Genomic DNA, 20,306 nt, shown 5'->3' on the forward strand with positions numbered 1-20,306 from the left:
ATTGGCTGCTATGCAGCTATGAAGAAGAAAATCTATGCAATGGGCGGAGGCTCCTATGGAAAACTTTTTGAATCTGTTGAGTGTTATGACCCTAGGACTCAGCAGTGGACAGCAATCTGTCCTCTGAAAGAGAGAAGGTGAGTGAAAATGGAAGGGTGGAACTAGATTTCTGTGTACGACCTTTTTTAACACTCTGATGAGAGGAAATTGTCCTTTCTCTGATGAATCCCTGAAGATAGCTGTCAGAAGCCCTATGAATTTCACCATGCCTTTCTGAATTGTGGTGGCCTGCGGTTGAGTAAAGATAAGCATCCAAGCAATACATATGAATTTTGTGGAATTACCCTCCTGATGTTACAGTTAATACTACCCTGATGCAAAATGAAAACCAGAAATTGTAGTTCCATTGGAACTTCACATTTTGACTAGAGATAAGTACTTTTCTGGTTTGTTCTTTTACATGGTCTGAATTAAGCGCTTACAATTCATATTCATGGCTCATCTAATCTTGTTGAACATATAAGGTGCATGTGTGCTTATATAAAAGAAAAAAGGTTGAAAAATTGAGAAAGTTCGGAAGAGTATATGAAATGGTTTTGATATGTTGTGCTTTTTTTTTTTTTCTAATTTGTATTCTCAGATTTGGGGCAGTGGCCTGTGGAGTTGCCTCTGAACTTTATGTGTTTGGTGGAGTTAGGAGTCGTGATGACAGTCAAGCCAGTGAGATGGTGACATGCAAATCTGAATTTTATCATGATGAGTTTAAAAGGTAACTAGCTACAGCTACAAACATAGAAAACACGTGCCTTGCACACTCAGATGTCTGTTCCCACCTCCCTTGCACCAGCACTTCAAAGCTTGTTAGGTCTGTGCCATGTATCTCTGTTACTCATTTTACCTTTTGTGATCCAGTATGGCTGTTGCCAAACGTCTATCTGCTTCAGTGGCTTGTCCTGCTAAAATACCACTCCGAAGGCCCTGGGCTGCCATGCAGTCTTGAGTGCCCCTGAACCTTGATCAGCTTGACCAGGTAGTTTGCCTGGTTCTTCCCCTGCACGCTGTGGTTTCCCCAAGTGCGGGGTGCTGCTGCCCCCACCCCTACTCTGAGCTTATGGGGGAGTGTAAGTGTGTGCAGGGATGCTTCTTCATGATCCGGCCCTGTCTCCAGGGATTTGCAGCTTAGGGAATTCTTAAGCGAGAGATAAGAAATTTCATGCATTTTTGTTCCAAGCATTTACAGCCGATTGCTTTTTGAAGCCAGGTAGGCTTTTGCCATAGGAAAGACACTGTGGATGCTATACATCCCACAGCCACCTCAACACGCTGTGCATTGTGCATGGCTAATCTCCTTTTGTTTGCTTTGAATCCGCTTCTGATGACTTTGTTGGTTATCTCTTGGCTCTGGTATTGGAATTCACTTTCCTTCATGTGGTAACTATTCAAAATGTTATGTTAGACAGAATTTTGTGTGTAGTCACATTGTGGAGAACCTTATTCTCCAGTCATAACTGGCAAGCTTTATTTCCTTCAGTGTTTTTTTTTTTCTTGCATGTAACTATAAATTGGATGATGCTCTTTTTTATAAACTAAATTGAAATAAGACTTTGTGGTCAGGTGTTCCAAGGCTTGCTGACGGTGAAGGAGATGAATACATCTGTATTACAAGTCAAGACTGGTTTATGATCTGACCTGTACAAAAGCACACAAAAGAAGAATAGTAGATACAAGTTCATTATATGATTTTCTTGTAAGATGTACATGTTAAGAGACTTCAGTTTCTGTATGAAGAGGTCTTCAGTGTTGTTCAAAGTGGTGTCCAATCTAGCTATAATTAAATGAAACTGGAGAAAAAACACTCTTTAAAGTGGTTATAGGAAGCAGGCAGATAAGAAAGGCTATTGCTGCTGATGCTTTCTAGAGTTTTCTAGCTCTACAGGGGTGTGGGGAAAAGCTAATAGCTCATTGATGAACTTTTTGGCAAGAGGTCTTTGAAAGGGAAAGAATCCTGGAAAGAAATGTTCCCCTTTCTCCTGCTTGCTATTTTTAGTTAATTTGCCTGAAATATTTCCAGGCTGATTATCTTCTTCAAAAGATGATATGTAATAGCTCATGACTCCCCACCAGCGACTGTAAACATGTTTCACTGGTTGATACGGACTGAGCTTTCATAAAGTGGGGTTTGAAAACGCTCGGAGGTTCCAGCCTAGGTGCTGCAGGTGAGTCCTTGGTGCCACCTGCTGACTGCAGCACACATGCCTGCCCGGCAGTATTTCTAATGTGTGTGTTGTGTCTTTGCTTGGTGGCATCCCAGAGGTGTTACAGGATTCAAATAAAGTTCTAATAAAAATCCAGTTGCTTCGGGTCTTGTTCTAGCCCCCCGTGTGTTGTGTGTGTGGCAGAGGGCTGTGCTGGCACGGGGGAGGGTGAGGCAGCAGCAAGTAATCCTCCAGTTGTTGGAGGAGGCATGTGTTGAGGGATGCTGAGATAGTCAGACTTTACCTTTCTGCTCTGCCACTGCACAGAATTTGAGCTTAGAAATTTAACTCGGCATAAATTTGTGTTTGTGCTGCAGACTGTTCACAGGTTTTGTGTTTTCCGTTGGAAACAGAGAGCCAGCGAGGAGCAGGACGATGGCCACCTCTGCTCCTAGTGCTGGTAGAGCTGGGGTTTGTGCCTCTGCTCTGTGTTTTGGAAAGCCCCAGTCCCAGCCCCGGGAGGCAGAGGGGGTGTTGCTGGCCAGAAGAGGGTGCAGGTTCGCTGTGCTGTGTCGCAGCACCCAGCTCATGGGGTCTCACAGTTCCCCCCAATGCACTGTGCGGGAGAGGAGCCTTCGAGGGTGGCTGTGGTGGTGCCTGCGAGACCTGAGCAGTGGTACCTGTGGGGGGAAGAGAGAAAAAAGCCATAAAGGGACTTCCCTTCAAAATGCAGTTAGCAAATGCTTCCTCCTGCCAAATACTGAGACAAAATACTTTCTTGTCTGATATTCTTCTTTGAAGTAAGATTGAATATGAAAAGTTATCATAACTTCATTATAATAGTGTTTCACAAATATCAAATGAATACCAAATGAGGGCAGGTTGACTCTCTGGAAAACATGAGGGTATTATTTTCTGGGCTGAATCAGAAATAGCAGAAAACAAATCTAAATCACTTTATGTTGCGTAACGGATGAAAGAATCACAGAATCATGTGGGTTGGAAAAGACCTTGAAGATCATCTAGTCCGACCGTTAAAAGCTTAATATGCTTCTCTTAAGTCTGTAGAAACCTCATGCTAAATAGCAACGTGTTGATTTAGTTAAGCAATTCCATTTGCACTGGGTATCATGTGCTCTGCTGTGCATCATTACTCAAGAGTAAAGCGTAAGTGATGCTACAGATTCTAACCACAGGTGGGCAGTTATCTCTCTCTGTTCCTTAGTGTATAGTTAATGTAATATATACAAAGACTGATTTTTCATCTTAAACGTTATGCAGTTACTACAAGGTGATCAATTTATAGTTGAAAAGTGCCTTTATTTCCTCAGCAATCATTTCTGAAACAAATAATGGTAATTAGTCCCCTTCAAACGAGCAGCTTCAAAAAGTCACCATGAAGGATATAAGCACCTTCAGACTCCACAGTGCGTATTCTTTTTGTAGTTACAGTGAAGGAATAATACTGGAACTGTCAAAGCTGAAATACCACCTTGACAGCGTATGTGCATGTTACTGACAGAAGTCCAGATGTGTTGGGGTAAGAGAGGATTGTGGAAAGGAGGAATGTTTATAAGATCATTTAGCAACAGTGGGTCAAAAGCACAGCGTGTAAATTCTAGCAGTCTCAAACCAAAATTCATAGTAATTTTTTAAGTTACATACCAGTATTGCATACTTCATAATGAGCTACAGACTTTCCCAGCTGTTTTTAAGTAAGTGCAGAACTCTATCACATTCACTTTCTGTTTGAATGGAAAGAATTTTCTGTGCTGAGTTCAGCCATCACATATTGTTGGTTTACGGTGATGTGCAGCAGTACACGCGTGTATGATCTGCATCATTTCTCATATGTGCCTTGGTTCTCGTTGCCTGAGAGTACAGGATCTAGCATCATCCTCAGCATCCAGAGTCCACGAGGATCCAAGTTACAGGTTTTACTTAATGTATGTGTCAAAGTATGTACTTATACCAGTATATAAACATATTAATTCATATAAACTGGCATAATTTTGGCTTGAATTGGTTTAAAGGGCTTAAGATTAATTTACTTAATATTTCTTACTTTGACAGTAGCTCACTCCAGAACTCACAGAGCACAGTCTTTCAAAACTGTTACTCTTAACTGTGACGCAGACTTCTCTAAAGACTAGGGATATGCTGAGATCTTCACACTAGCAAAAAAAAAATAAACATTGAGACTCCTGTTAAGCTATACTGTAAAAACAAGTAATAAAATAAATGAAGTGAGACAGAATACTAGCATATGCATGAAATGTGGACAGGATAATGTGGAAAATAATTCTCATATTTAAAGTACTTCTGTAACTGTGTTTTTTCAGTTAATATTTGTCAGCCTTAGTCATGTGCATGAGTGAATTTCAGTGAACTGAGGATAGAAAATATACACGTCAGACTGCAGGTTTTTTCAGGATGTAGATTTTTTTTTTCCAAAGGCTATAGATTGAGCTTTGTGTACATTGCATCCTGTTTTTTAAAATATTGATCAAGCTAGAAATAGATTCTTTTTTTAAAAATGTGAAAATGGGAGATGGAGGTGTAAGGGTATGCTTCACTCAATGATCCGGTGTTGGTCTACTCCATAAAAAGCAAGAAATCTTAACTACATATTACAGACCTTGATGGGTCTGTCTTCTGCCAGAGTTCATAACTTATGCCTTTCTGCATCGTGTAGGTGTGTGGAGAACTGGATGTCTGTACACACTGGGGTTTTTTTTTCTTATCAGTGTGGATATTCACAAATATTTAATAGAGCACAAATTGGCTTTAGAATTCTTTGCAAGAGCTGCTGGTGGAGCTCTGTCCTTGAGTATAACCACTGCTGCCTTTCACTGTGGTCTGTAAGTGGGGTAGGCTTTCTTCCTTCTTTTCACAAGCTTCTGGTTCAAAAGCATTGTCAAAATTTACAGGTACTGAGGGAGGTAAAAGTGAGAGATACTTGCTCAGAAGCAGTACTTGGTAAAAACTCCTTAAAAACGTTATTTTTGCTACTGGAACATGGTAAAAATAAAGAAATACTTTCAGCAATATGTAACTGGTAAATTAAATAATCTTGTAACACACCAAGTGTAGTTAGGAAGACTCTCCCATTCAGTGTATAGGAATTTCATTAAAAGAAAGTGCTTATACAAATATAATGAGAAAACTAACTGGCTGACTGATAGCGCTGTCAGATGAGAGGAACACAAGATGGTCATTCATTTGTAGGCTTCCTTTCGCAGCTGGTGAGGTGACGTGTTTGGAACATGTTGGCTCTCTATCGCATCTCTATTTCCCACTTCGAAATAAAACAGTTGCCGTCCTGCTTATTAATTACAGCACTGTGGATAGATATTTTTTTGTTGTTTATATCGCTTGAAGACTGGAAAAAAAAAAAATCATCTGGATTCCTTCCCCTTTTTTAAAATTTGAATGGAAGCATATTTCAGTTTCAGAGCAGTCATTTCTGTCTGTGGTTACAGAGGTACATGCCTTCTCCCCTGCTCCTCTCGGATGCAGTTTGAGTAGAGCCATCCCAGGGAAGTACGCAAGAGCTATGTTCCAAGGAGTGTTTTCAAATTCCTGAAGATTGTGAGTTTTTTGTTATGGTGTTTTTTCCATACTGTTCAAACAGCAGGCACAACCCACATTAAGCTGGAGCTTAGTCAAATTCTGATGAAACATGACCCCTTGCCCTTCCTGTCTTTGTTCCTTCCTAGTTTTAACTGCTAAAGCTGCTGTAAGCGTTCCTGAAAAGTTTTGCTTGTTTTTTAAAGTATATATGTTGAGAAAGGTTGATAATGAATTTTCACAAGCAACCACAGATACTTTAATATTGTCTTCTGTTGATGTGCAGTAGGAAGATGCTTGGGTCCCACACTGTTGTGAGGGTTTTTTTATTTAAACCCCAAAACCTTGAATATTTAGTGCAGACAAACCCCTGAAGTTCACATGTTTTTCCAAGCTCAGACTTAATCAGTAGCTAGATCAAACTCTAATTCTGGCTTTTCCCTTCTTCCACATGGTCCTATATTCACTGTTTAAAAAATAAAAAAGGCATTGTAGCCTTCCTCCTGCATTTCTCTGCCACTTCCTCAATTTTCATAATTCTAGGTAACTTAGAGCTAAAAAGTAGCAAAAATACTGACTTCCCACTAAGGAAAGGAATGAAATATGGTGAAAGGTGTTCTGCTCTGTAACTGCGTTTCTGAATCAGTGTAGAGGACTTCTCCGTTTCTCTATTCTCAGTTCATCTGTCCTCCTCTGTGACAGCTACAAACCATTCCCTTGCTTTCTGCTGAATTTTACCCCTTCAGTGTACAGCACACATAGACACAATAACGGACAGCTAATGCTTTCATTTGGGCTTTAAAAATTGATCTCTCCAAGATAATGGGTATGTAGCAGCCTGTCCTTCAGTGCCAGAAGAGAGGCTCACTTCTGAATCATGAGTTAAAATAATGCAGAATTTTTAAAGGTCAGCAGTATTTGTGAGGATATTTCCTATCATTTTCCCTCAAATTAACAAGGTATGGCCATGAAAATGCGTAAGATGCTTTTCAAAGGCTTTTCAAACTTTCCTGTTCTCTGTAAATTATATAATAAAAAATCTAGGAGCAGTCACCTAAAATAGCAGTGATATCTATGTCTTCAGGGTCTATAAATAGTAACTGCGACAGCATCTGTGGAAGCGCAGCAGCATTTTGTAGAAATTTGGTTCAGAACCATAGAGGGGATGCCGACGGCTCTAGATAAATGGGACATCTTTACAAGCTAGTGTCCTCTGTGGGTGATGACTACATACTTACCTGGTTCCCAAAGGCTCCGGCATGGAAAACTGCTTTTCACTTAGTAGAAAGATGAGGCTGATGTAGTGTTGAAATAAGAATACACTTAAAGTGAACATAGGGGACTTGTAAGATTATCATAGAGCTAGAAAGTGATTGAAAAGAGCCTGTTACGTGATCGGGAAGATCTGTTTCAGTTCCAGGTAGTGGACACTTCTTTCCCAAAATCCCTTACCATTTTGATTTTTCAGTCGTCTATCCCTTGTTTAAAGTTAAGCATTGCCAAGTGCTGTGTTATTCTTACTGGCCTGGGGATTTCTTGTCACTGATAAAGTGCAATTAAAGAAATTAGGGAATTATACGGGGGAAGGCACTGCTTAATAACGAGGCCTTGCTATATAGCAATTTGTTATTTCCCCTAGTGCAAATTATTAAGGCTTACATGCTTTTGTGATGCTACTGATTTTAAGACAAAGCTGCCTAAAATTTTCTCTGTAGGGAAAATTGACTGGTATAGCTGTCGTAGATGAGGCTCTTAGATGCCTGCTCTCTTCCAGAAGGTCACACTGCGTGGCTGCAAGAACAATTTCTTTCAGATAGATTACAAAGATGAGTGGAGCAGTTCTGAATAAATTCAGGATAAAGTATCCCCAGCTTCCCAAGGTTTTCCTCGCTAGGAAAAGCCAAGACTGTCCTGCACTAGGCAATGTTCCCAACAGTTTTTACGTAACAAATTAACTTGTACACTCTGCTTTTGATTCAAAGATGGAACTTGCAATAAGAACCTGAAATTTTTTTAATGTGCTCAATAAAAATTGTATACTGTTTTTTTCAATTATTTTTACAGGTGGATTTATCTAAATGACCAGAACCTATGTATCCCAACGAGTTCTTCATTTGTGTATGGAGCTGTGCCCATTGGAGCCAGCATATATGTGATTGGAGATCTCGATACAGGTCAGGATCAGAACTAATAACCTCCTGTTTGTCTTTTTCCAGTCTTTTAAATACATGGTACTAATGAGAGGGAATTTTTTTAGAATAAAAGTCTGGGGCTACGTTCTGGGGTTAAGTTACTGTTGTCTTCAGGGGAATTAGGCTGGACATACAGAAACGCTCATTTTGTGCATTGGAGATGTTCAGAAACAGATTCAGTGTTACCAGCATTTGGTTGATTAGCAGTTTGGAGATCAGAAGAGATCAAGACTAAGAGTATGTTACTGCATTTGTCTAAATATAAGAAATGCCTGAGGTTGTTTCTCCTATCTTTGCAGTGGTAAGCAGGTGGTTCTGCATTTTGGGGACATTGTCCAGTGATTCATATGGATGTGACAGTGGTTCTTGACTCTAAATCACAACCAAATAAATGTGTATTAAATGTATTCAGTACTCAGCTTTCAGCATATGGCCATATACTGTAAAAAACATTAGGAAGACTACATGCTTCCATGGCCATGTGTACACACGTGTGTGTGTGACAGGGCTTTCTAAAAATATGAAAGGCCAAATTTCAAATGTAGTGGGTTTAAGTAGGTAAGAAATGTCATAGTAGTTTCCTCTTGACAGTAATTTTAGCCATACATCCAGAAATTGGTTTGTGTTTCTGTGCACGCTCTTGTTCACATATTTGCCTTATTATTTTAATCTATAGGTTAAATGTGGTTCTAGCTACAGTGTGTTTTAAGCATTTTTTTTTTTTTTCCTTTGGTGCATCTGTGAATTCAGGTACAAATTATGACTATGTTAGAGAATTTAAAAGAAGCACGGGAACTTGGCAGCGCACTAAGCCACTCTTTCCCTCGGACCTTCGCCGTACTGGCTGTGCAGCTTTGCGTATCGCAAACTGCAAGCTCTTCCGACTGCAGCTTCAACAAGGATTATTCCGCATTCGCGTACCTTCTCCGTGATCCCTGTGCTGACAGTGGAGGAGACTGGAAGAATTCTGCGCAGTCCACCATAATATAGCTCTATATAAAGGAAAAGCTGAGAAATTACAGCTGAAACTTACACTGTATGCTGTGCTTTGGTATGGTAACTGTTTTTGTTTTAAATGCTTAAAAAGCTTGAGTCTCAGTTCTTGTTTCGGGAACAAATAACTTAAGTATACATTAAAAAGAAGAGAGGGGGGAAAATAAAAGGGGGGATTCAAGGAAACACCTTCAGTCGTAGCCATTTGGAGTTTAAACCATGTTATTGAAGGAGGTTTTTGGTGTCTGAAACTGGGAATCGGTATTCCTTTGTCGAAGTTTATTGAAAAGCAAAAAAGATTTTAAGATGCGTTTCCCCTGAGGGGAACTGATAAGAATAAATGTGCTATCTTGGACTGGATAGCTATAATATACAGAAGCTATATGATAACCAACCTCCCTGGTATACTGCAAAGACTGTTTGACCATAATGCCGTAGGAGATGTTGGTTGTTGCACCTTTTATTTCTAGTCCTTCCTCAAAAGTTAAGGTCTGTGCCTAAAAAATGGTGGAGGTGTGTACATATGGTTTTTCATTCATTTGCGATGTTTTCATTCCTACAAATATTTTTAATATATTTAAAACGGACTAATCTGAAATGGATACAGTATACTACAGAGAAGTAAACTGTTTTTTTCTACGCTGTCATTTGACTAGCCTGATGAACTGGTGTACAGATCGGTGCCGTGCGTTTCTGTGTGGGCTTTGGTGGCTGTTTCCTTGAAGTAAAATAGGAAACAGTGTTTGGAATGGTTAATGATGATTGCTGCTTTTGGTAAAAGACAACAAAACTTGACAAGTTAAAGAAAATAGGTTGCGTTCCTTTTTAATTCAGATTGGTTGCAAACTAAGAATGGTTTTTAAGACTGAGGGTTATAGAAGGGTGTGTTTTTATCTCTGTTAGAACAAAGGTGAAATATGCCAAGGATATATTTGTTTTACAGAAACTATGATTTTTGGACTAAGAGTTAAGGAAAATTTGTACAGTGACTTTAATTTGGGATCAAAAGTTGGTTTACTAATGATTTCCATGCTAAGGTACAGTCTTGTTTACTACTGTCTGACTTGGAAAGCTGGGTTTTATGGTGTGGTTATAGTGAAGAATTTAGTATCTTGCATTATATTTCTTACTAAGTCTTGTTCACATCAATAGTGATATTTGACTTCTGTTCATAGTCAGGATCAGCTGGTAGAACACTTTTACCTCAGTTTTTGATTTCATTATTGTGATGGGTGGGACGTAACCTGTATTTATTTAAAAAGAATAAAATGAGAGAGATGGAAATGGAAATAAAACCTCCTACCCTTCAGAAAACGAGACTCTGTATAACCAGTATTATAACTACATACAATACTTTCCACTCTGCAACTTTGTGGACCTCAGACAAGCCGATCTCTGCCCTCAGTTGTGTTAGTGTAAACCTTCGTTATCTTTATTGAATCATCTTAGGTATGCTGAAATATAATCCCAAATTGGCACAAAACAGTTGTATTTCACAAAATATTCCTTGAAGAGATGTTCTGAAACTTACGTCTGCTCAGTCCTTCCATAGTGCTGACATGTGGTTGGAATTACTGATTCTGAGCAAAGAGGTGGGAAGAGAAGGCAGCAGCCAATCCATTGACCATTATTTATTTTTTTTTTATTTTTTACAATGCTGAAGTGCTGCAAAACTTGAACTATATACATCAACTTTCTGACCTATATCAGTTGGCATATCAAAAGTTTATATATTTATGCATTGCAGTAAACTTGGTGTGTGTGTGTGTGTGTATATGTCTTTAGATTTTAAATTTATATATAATGCTTTACTTCAGAAATGTGAACTGCTATTTCCATCCTTGGCTGTCTTGTGATATAAATCAAGTGCTGTTGGTTCATTTGTAAAATTTCCCTTTTTTGAAAAAATATTACATTGTTCAATTTTTTTTCTTAGATAAAGTGCCAAGATCCCATATTCAAAAGTGATGAATGTTCTGAAGTATCTATTTCACTTTTGAGCTGAGTTTTCTAAGTGGCTTAGAAAATTTTTGAAAATATTACTCAGAATATTGCAGGCTGCTATCTCTTGAGTCCCTGTAGCTTTCCAGTACACTTGAGGGCATTCAGCATCCAGAAAACCTAAGTAATAAATGCACATAATAAATCCAAATTGTATATACTCTAGCAGTGTTTTGCAGTTAAAGTTACTGAACCAAATGTTTACACTTAAAGTAGGATTAACAGTAGGGGTTTTTTTTTTATTTTTAAATATAAATAAAACAAATCTGCTGGTAATTGGTGTGTTGCAAATGCACTTGGTGAGATTTGCCCAAGAAGTTTAAGCCTCTTCACCTGAAACAGTTACAAACTTAATTCCTTAGGGCGTGGGTACTCCTGTCACTCCCTGCGTGGTTGGCGGCCAGGGACCAAGTCTGGAGACTGTCTCCTGGAGTTTTGGGTGCATGCTCAAGCTGAAGATTTTTAGGCACTTCTGAGATCTCAAGACTGGCTTCCTTGGCCTTGCTTCAAGGGGATGGGGATCATTGCTCACCTGCATTGTCTGTGGGGCCAGTCCAGGAGATGCTCTGTGTGTGTGTGTGTGTGTGTGTGTGTGTGTGTAGGAGGGAAGGAGCACATCTTTCGGGGTCTGCCCTGTCTCTGTCTAGTTCTGATCTGCAGGCTGGGTGATGACTGCATCTCTTGGGATGTGCAATAGCCAGGTTTGATTGCCTCCCAGTTTGGAGCAAGGTTTTGAAGGCAAGGTTCTCCTTTCTGCGGGCAGACTGATTGCACAGGGATAGCTGACCTCTGGCGTTTCTGGAGAAGGGTGGTTGGTTTCAGTAGAGGAGGGAGGCTTTGATACCAGAGGTGCTGAATGGAGAAAGGTCACCGATTCCCTGAGTGTGTTGAACATGCAGACATGGATTGATTGTCCTGGGTTCACTGGTGCATGCCAGCACCTCAGGTGTCCCTGCTTGCCCCGTGGCTGCTCACCCCTGTGTATGCTGGCTGAACCACAGGGGAAGCAACTCGGGAATTTTCTCAGTTTGCAATCCAGGGGTTTTAAGTCGTCATTTGGCAGTTTAAAAACTCGTTTAAGTTGTCCTTGCTTGGCACAGTAGCCTTAATTCCTTCCAGCTTGTGAATTGGCACTAAAATTCAGTCAGTTCCCTCACAGGTGACTTTTTGAATGATTTTCTTAGCCAGCTGTCTGTGCCATCTGCTGGCTTCCAAGCATCAGGCTATTTTAGGCACCTTCCTTACAGATTTACCAAACTTGGGTGCCTTGCTGGGGTTGTGAGTCCATCACAGCACTGAAATGCTGATGTTTTGAGACCAATGTCTGTATTGCTGAAGAGTGCTGACGACTTGGTGCCCCCCACACCTCGGATCGGGGCTGGGTCCTTGGGTGCAGGTCTGAGGTAGCTGCATCTTGAGTCAAGCTCAGCACAATCTCAAACAAGGACCGGCTGGGTCACGTTGCAGGCTTGAGAGACTTGGGTTGGGCCTCTGTGTGCTTTCCTTTCCCCTGCTGTAGAATTGGACAAACCCCAGCTATTGCAATGAGAAAATTGCCAAATATGGGGTAGGGGTTGTGGAAAATGGGAATAGTGGTGGCTTTTTTCTCCCCTCACTCCACCTCTTACTACAATTTCCCCACCAAAAAAAAAAAAAAGTTTTATTTTCCTTTTTTCTATGTGCCACAACTTATTTTTGGAAAAACTCTGGAATTGCTAATTTAAAGGTAAAATCAAAACTTTGAGTGAACAAGTGGAGAAGAGGTAATGCTATAAGCACACAACAGTGTCCTCAGCGCTTGTTTTATGTGAGTAGTCTTGTGGCTGCTCTGCACGCAGAAGGAGTGATGACAGAAGCAAAGGTGTAGAGTGCTGTTGCTCTCATAAAATAAATCTCTTGGGTTTTTTAGGGAGGCACCCACCTGGCCTGGTCTCTGTTTCTTACCTGGCCCTGTGAGATGCTCGTGTTCCTAAAGACTCAGTGTTGGATTTCAAATTCTCATCCTTTCTGTTTTTATAACCTGAAAAAGAGGCATCCTGAAGAGTCTTCTGTTTCGTTATACTACAGCAAGGTCTGCCCTCAGATCTTTTATCAGCTATTCCTTAAGTTTTTAGTTATGGTGAAAATGCTGTATCAACTCAGATCTTCTGGGTCAAGTGACTTTCCGTAGCTCTGACGGTTCTTCATCCTTAAACAGAAGGCAAATGAATATGAAATTACACAAAAGGATGGTGATGAATCTGAAAACTAAAGCAAATTTACAAATCAGCTCACTAATAACTGTGAGCAGGCTGTTTTGCTTTTGACTGCACAAAACTTGCATGTCACACAGTCTACCTTCTGAAGCGGAGTTCTTGCTGAAAATAGGAGTTTTTTCATCAAAGCTACTGAAGCACCTGGCTTGCTTCATAAACTCCCTTTCCAGAAAAAAACAAGCAGCTTCATGTTTTTTGCAGTATTTTTTGTGCCCACATAACCTGGCAAATGCACAAGTACAGAAGTGAGGGGTTTGTGGAGTGTTTTCTTCTGTTTTAACTGCAGTTTTTCTGGTTGGTTCTATAAATACTGTGGCCATACAGCCTGCATGGGTTTTGGTAACGTGTGTGTGCCATGCAAAGTGCAGGATGCAATAACAAATGCAAGTTGTTACAAGTGCCAAACTTTTGGTTTCCTCTGTATATAACAATAACTCAACTGTTCTATTAAAATACAGAGATGCTTAAAATTCACTGTGTTCCAAAAAAGAGCAGTGGTTCGTTCTTTTTTTTTTTTTAAAAGTTAATGCTATTTAAAACACTGTAAATCTTTACTTTTTTTTTTAAATACTGTTCTGCAGGTTTGTGTTACTCTTCACAGCTGCCTTGAGACATCACTCCATGTGATGCACATGGACACTTTGCTCTTTATTAGAGCACTAGTGCCATGCAAGTATATAACAAATGGCAGCTGACAACAGGTTTTAGTATTTAAAGTTAGAAATATTTAGATAAAGTGCAGTTTGTTTGAAATAATCTTATCTGCAGAAGGAAAGCTGTGTCTCAGGAAATGTGACTATAACCAGGGACACAGGCATACTGAAGATTGTAACTATGGTATGTTTTGGTGCCACTCACAGCGATGCTTTTCAAGGAGTTACATTTAATTTGGGGTATGGATCCTTTCTGTCTCTAATGTTAGCATCAAAGGGTTTTGGGGTTCTTGTTTTCTTAATTCTTTGCAGTACTTAAACAGTCTCTTCAGGTGGGTGGGAGGGGTGTTAATTATATACCTGTGTATTTTGCAGTTAGGAGCTACTAGTTCCATCTTAACTTGGAGTGTTTCCTTTTACTGTTAAGGAATGAGTACAGGCCTGTGTTTCAGTCATCAGTGCTGTTTGACATTTGCCATTTTCTCTTGTTCTTCCTTGTTATTGGAGTTGAGAGCTGCGTCAGTAGGGTCTGTGTTTCCGTGGCATGCTACTTGTGAAACAAAAGTAAGGAGATCTGTCTGATCTTTTAAGATTGGGAAGGTGAGCCAATAAAAGCTGACTTGGAGATACTGCTGTAAAGCCAGGAAGATTTGGGTGAAGCACCACGCATTTTCTGCAGGTGCTCTGAAGTTTACTGACAGGTTGGGCACCTGCTGCCCATCATCCCTGTAGTTTTTGGGGTTGTTTTTTTCTGGGAAATTCCTTACTGTAGGAAGGATTGCAGCCAGGCTTTAAGGTGATATCTCTGATCAGCCGTGCCCTGCGTGACTCTTTAACTGCTGTTGTACTCCAGTAATCTATTCTCTCAGATTTTTGATTAACAGGTAAGCTAAAAGAATAGACTAAAACCATGCAAAGTGCCTAACTAGATAAACACCTACTAAAAAGGTTTAAGGCTAATAGGAGAATTAAACTGTAAACTGCTGCCAACAGGTGATTATGTTGTAAATTTGTTGGTGATACAAAAATCTTGAAGATATTTTTTAAAATGGCTTATTCTAGGTGGCTGCTTATTAGTTAGAAAAATAATTAAAATGCATAAAGGTTTTGTTTAGAATATTTGAAGGTTATTTGAAATGAGCTACTGAAACATCTTAAAAAGCGAGCTGGAAGATTGGAACTCTTTGATGTAAAAGGCTAAATCTTGTTGCCCAGTATTTTTGCAGGGTTTCATGTGAATAACGAACACCTACCAGAGCGCATCAGTAAATCAACATACTCATGCTGTTGCCTACCTGTGCCCTTGGATTTTCATAATGAAATGAGACTATACTGAGCCCTTGTAAAAGCTGATGGATGTGATTAAAATAGTGAGATAAAGAAGCATCCCCAGTGTAAGTAACATTATTTTATTGATAAAACATGAAAATGTATTTTTTTTAATACTAGGTGCTTTTGAATTATCACCTTATGTCCTTAATTATTTTTTTTTTCTTTGCCTTTCCACATTCTTTTCAGTTAAGGTAAGACATCCTCTCTTTTTGTCAAAGGCAAGTTTTTAATCGGTAGTTCTAAACCCAGTCAGAGCCTGCAAGACACCATTTTAGCAGGCTGTACAGTGGGTTCGTTTTACAAGTATAATTTCTGTGCATTCTGTTAGCATGTTGCCACCTCTCCTAATTTCAAAATCGAAAAAAAAACCCCTGTGGGACAATATTGCACCTGATGAAAACAAGAGCCATTTTGGCAAGTCTGAATTTCAGTATGCGATAGGCAGAGTGCTACAAAACCCCTATCCCCATCTTCTTGAGATTCACACCTTAATGATCTCAAATGCTAAAGCTTCAGCTAGGCAGCATCTGTTTTATTAATTTACACATGATAGCAGGAAGCATTATCATCCTCATCACTTGTTTTCCTATTTTTAGGACTTGAAAAGCAAAGTCTGCTTAATTATTAGAATAAGCCAGTGTACTGGTTTATCTGGCAAGGTGGTCAAGTTGAACAGAGCTGACATTCTCTAAAGCTCTTGTTAAAGCTTCTTTCTGAAGGGAAGCCAAGGAGTACCCTCTTAAGAAATACTTTCAGAACTAGTTTAAAACTAGTGCAAAGTTCTCTTCTGGATTGCTTAGAGAAACTGGGATCTTTTCTAGCTTAGGGAAAGAGCTGCTTTTGTTTACTTGGGGAAACAGCTGCTAAGTCAATTTGAAGCATTTTTTTTTTTCCTCCTTGACTTCCAAAACCTAATGATTTGCTTCTTGTAATTAAAACTATTTTGTATTTAAGGGTCTGAGACTGTATTTTGCAGTGTATGATGAGTAGTATTCTATTGTATCTCAGTTTAATCAATGTAAACAGCGAGCTGTGTTCTGGTAGACTCCCGGAAGGTGGTTTTACAGTGCTAAGGGGGGAGGAAAAGTGTCAGTAAACCAGCAAGATTTCTCCTTATACTGCACATGGCCTTGCTGTGCGTATCCGATGGGGAAAGAGACCATTTCTGGCACAGAGCTTGTGTAATTGCCACCCCGTGCTGCCCTCAGTTGGGATGTTGCCCAGCTGCAGACACGTCGAGTGCCAGAGAGGACTCCAGGCTGTGGCTGGCCAAGAATTGACCCCTAAAGCCCTGTCAAACCAGTGGATGAAGATTCCTGGGCATACCCCATGCATAATGCTGCTTTCTGGTCTCGGTTGGTTTGCCTTTTATTAACAGGATTTTGCTTTCACTCTTGCCCCAAATTTACTTCTGAATGCATTGCTGTTGCCGGTGGTCACTGGGAAGAGCTCCTGTGGGCTGGAGGATGTCCACGCAAACTTGATTTTTCTGTGCGCTGGCTTTTTGTGCATCTCTGCATCCTTTAACTCCACCCGGTACATGTGGGGAGAGTGCTTGATGCATGATGAAAGGACTTTTTCATCAAGCTTGTAAAACGTGTCAGCAGGTTCGAGATCACCCGAACATCTGTAAGCAATCCTGTAGGTAGAACGTGCGTACCCCACTCCTGTGTATGAGTGTTACTTGTGGCTGGAAGCCTGCTGCCTTGTCTGTGGGGAAAAGCCCCTATTCCCAGCTACCTCATTTTTTTTTTTTCTTTGCACTTTGACAAATCTTTGTTTCATTTTGTTGTAAATTGCATTTTGTCCTTCAATAAAAAAACTAAAAGCAGACAAGAAGCGGGGCAGAATGATGCTGTTGTCCAAGGACAGTTTACTTTAATTTCATTTTAAATGCATGTTTCTGTACAAAAAGACCAAGGTTGACCTGCAGCTGCTGTAAAAAGTAAATAAAAATTCATATTACTTGAAAGTAACTATTATACTTGTAAATGAGAGAAGCAATTGAAAGACTGTCCTGACAATTTTTAAATAGGAAAAAATCTGTTTAAAAAAATAGAAGTCTCTGCTCTTATAAGGACAGATCAGATAGTTTTCTCTCTGCCTCTACTCTGCACTGTTTTGCCTGTGAACTTGATCTGTTATCTCAGTAGAGAGATTCACTGATTGTTCTGTAATGTCTAATCTGGATTTTTATTCCCATGGAGTTTCTCCTCACCTACAGAGGAGAAACTGTCCAAATAAATACCCACCCTCTGTATCTGAGATTATATATTTGCCCATTTCTTTGAGCTCTTCAAGTACGAGGGGGTTTGCTTAGCTTGAAGACTTTAAAAAATAAAAAAAAATGTTTTCTTCTGCTTCTAAAGGTGCTATTTTGACCTATTTCTGAATTCCTTACACTGTGCTTGACTTCTTAAAGTACCAATGTAAGCTGATAATCAGCTAGTGTTTGTTCTCTGGGGTCTTCTCTTTTTTTTTTTTTTTTTTTTTTTGAGTACTCAGTCCTTTTTTTAAAAAAACATCCCTTTTCATAAAGACACCTCCCAAATTGTAAAAGGCCTTAATAGTACAAAATGTAATGGGAAATGCTGCCTTCTTTCTTTCTTTGTAAAGGCAAAACCAAGAAATGCTTCATGGGGAACACTTTCTAAAATTTCAGGTAGCAGTTCATATGAACTTTGAATTAAATGTAGCAAATGTTTTACTTGCCACGCACAAATAGTAGGAATAAAACAAGGAGCTATTCACACCTCTGCAGACTGTACCAATTAGCTGCTAATTCCCGAGCCTTCTGTTGGCTCTGGAGTGGGTATTCCATAAATACTCATTTTGGTTTCAGTGCCAGGACCTGGCTGTGTGTTGTTCCCTGTGTGTCTGGGACACGCTGACCTGTGTGGCTGTCAGAGCACCTGGATGTTGGGCCGGGGTATGGATTTTGTCTCAGACCTCATCTGCTCAGCCCTTGTTTGAGGCACACACGTGGCTGGCGAGGGCTGTTCGCCCTGGAGGGTTTGGCTGCGGGTGGCCAGGAGGTAAACGGAGGGAAGTTACCCACTGCTGCCATCGCTGGAGGGTGTCAGCTCGGTACGTCTGAGGGGAAGGCTCTTGTAGGTGCAAGCCTTGGAGTAGGGAGCTGAATTTTAGTCCTGCGTAGCAACTTTGTGGTCATCTTTATTGTGCTGCCTTTATTTTTGTTTAATCCATATCATCAGTCCAGTTTAGGGATTTATAATTTAACCTTGCAAGATGTTTTTTTATTCTGTGGAGGACATAAAAAAATTGTACTCCTGCTCTGTCTGAAGCAGCAGGAAGGATCCAGGGGTTGATGTTTGAATCTGTCCCATCACCAGACATCGGGTTACTGCCTTTTCCTAGGCTCGCAGCCCCAGCGGTGTATCCTTTCTCAGCCTTGTTATCTAAGAGCCCTTTAGCCATTTGAAGAGTCCAGCCACTGCCTTGTCGTGCTCCTCCTTCACATGTTGGGTGCTGCCCTCTGGACCTTCCTGACTTGTCTAGGCTGTCGTTGTCCAGGAACCGCGGGCTGGTGGCCTTCATGAAGTGTATCCGCGTTACCTGCAGCGCTGTCTGAAAAACAGCCAGTAAATGAGGGACCCCTGAGCTTGCAAATCCTTCACCCTTTTATTTTAGGAAAGGCCGAAGAGCAGCACCGCTCATTGCCAGGCCTGTGCCCAGAGACTGAGCCTTGCAGCTGTGCTCTGCAGCCTGGGTAAGGCTGAGTCCACCCTGGCCCTTACATAAGGGTAAGATATAAAAAACTATGGGCTGAGTGTTATAGGAGATCTAATATTTTGCATTTCTTCTATTTAAATCTGAAAATATTGGAAGCTCTGGAACTTTCTGCAGGGTGAAACAGCAAGTATTGGCCTAAATAACTGGGGAGCTCCTGGCCACCTGGCTTTCCCTTCCACTTTTGGGGTTTTTTTTGAGAAAACAGATATTTCTAACTGTTTCGCATTTTGTATGCTTACTGATCTAAGTGGAAGCCTGACAGGCTGAGATTGTTTTAATTTTACTTTCAAAAGGAAAAAGCAGAATTTCTTCACGTTAGGTGCTCTACCGTCAGAGTTTTCCCTCTGTAAACTATGTTTATTGAGTACCGTGAATCTTGTAGGATTGGGCTAAAGAACTGAAATATATATTATATGAATGATGACTAATATACTTAGTCTGACTTTGTACTGTACAAATATTTTATTTTAGCATAAGAGAATGAAATAACAACTACAACTACATTGATTAATCCAATTACGATACCTGTATTCCATGAGCCAAGTAATTAGGAGAGTGTTGGAACGTAATGCCACGTTGCTGCTTGTAAAGGTTCAGCGTTCTGTCAGATCTTGATAATTACCACGGTATTGTCAGAATATATTGCCGCTTTTTCTACGAAAAATACGTCAGTGTGGTGTGGTAGAAACATTCACCTGCTCTTGTTTACCACCACTGGCATGCAGCTTGACAGCAAGGTTTATTCCTGTCATCCAGCTGTCATGTTTTGACTTCTGTATTACAGAGGTAACAGGCTTTTATGTGTGTATGTTTGCTGTGGGTCTTTTTGTGCTTTGTGTGGAAGTGGAGTTTTTGCTTTTATATGTCTGTGTCCACCCCAAAATCTTCCTGTGTTTCTTTAGAAATGAATCCATAGGGCCAGACTTTGGAATGCTCTGACCTGAGTATGTTGAGTCACTTCTGTTAAAAACAGGGAAAAATAAGACGTTAAATGCTCTTTGGCCTCAATCAAACTATGCAATATAGCACACCAGGGAGCTGAATTCCTTGTGTTACCGAAGACTCACGGCTCTTGTGTCCTTCCAAATCCAGTCCTTGGTCCAAGGTTAGGAGAACTTGTACTCAGTGGCTGCCCAAGAATCCTGCATCCAAATCAACGCTTGTTCACTGGTTTTCTTCCTTCCCCCCCACCCTTGCCCGTTGGTTTATTAGGTGTTTTGGCTCTGAATGATGTGCTGTCCAAGTGTATCGCCCCCGTCTGTCGTCTCCTGTTGTCGATCGAAACTTATCTCTTAGTCCTGCCAGCGTGGTTTACTCACTGGAGTAATTTAGGGGCCACTTGACAACGTTTACATCTCTGCT

General features: G+C 40.4%; 1 protein-coding gene across 2 annotated transcripts in view; it reads left to right on the forward strand.

The window, feature by feature from the left end:
- Positions 1-10,722, forward strand: part of GAN (gigaxonin) — a 29,456-nt gene extending 18,734 nt beyond the window's left edge. For both annotated transcript variants that reach the window (XM_074913238.1, XM_074913239.1), the window contains exons 8-11: positions 1-137; positions 641-769; positions 7,830-7,939; positions 8,708-10,722. In XM_074913238.1, the coding sequence (XP_074769339.1) occupies positions 1-137; positions 641-769; positions 7,830-7,939; positions 8,708-8,889 (558 nt within the window). In that variant the 3' untranslated portion in view covers positions 8,890-10,722. The remainder of the gene's footprint in view (positions 138-640; positions 770-7,829; positions 7,940-8,707) is intronic.
- Positions 10,723-20,306: the final 9,584 nt, after the last annotated feature.

Source organism: Athene noctua, chromosome 9 (assembly GCF_965140245.1).
Source record: "Athene noctua chromosome 9, bAthNoc1.hap1.1, whole genome shotgun sequence".
Taxonomy (NCBI): domain Eukaryota; kingdom Metazoa; phylum Chordata; class Aves; order Strigiformes; family Strigidae; genus Athene; species Athene noctua.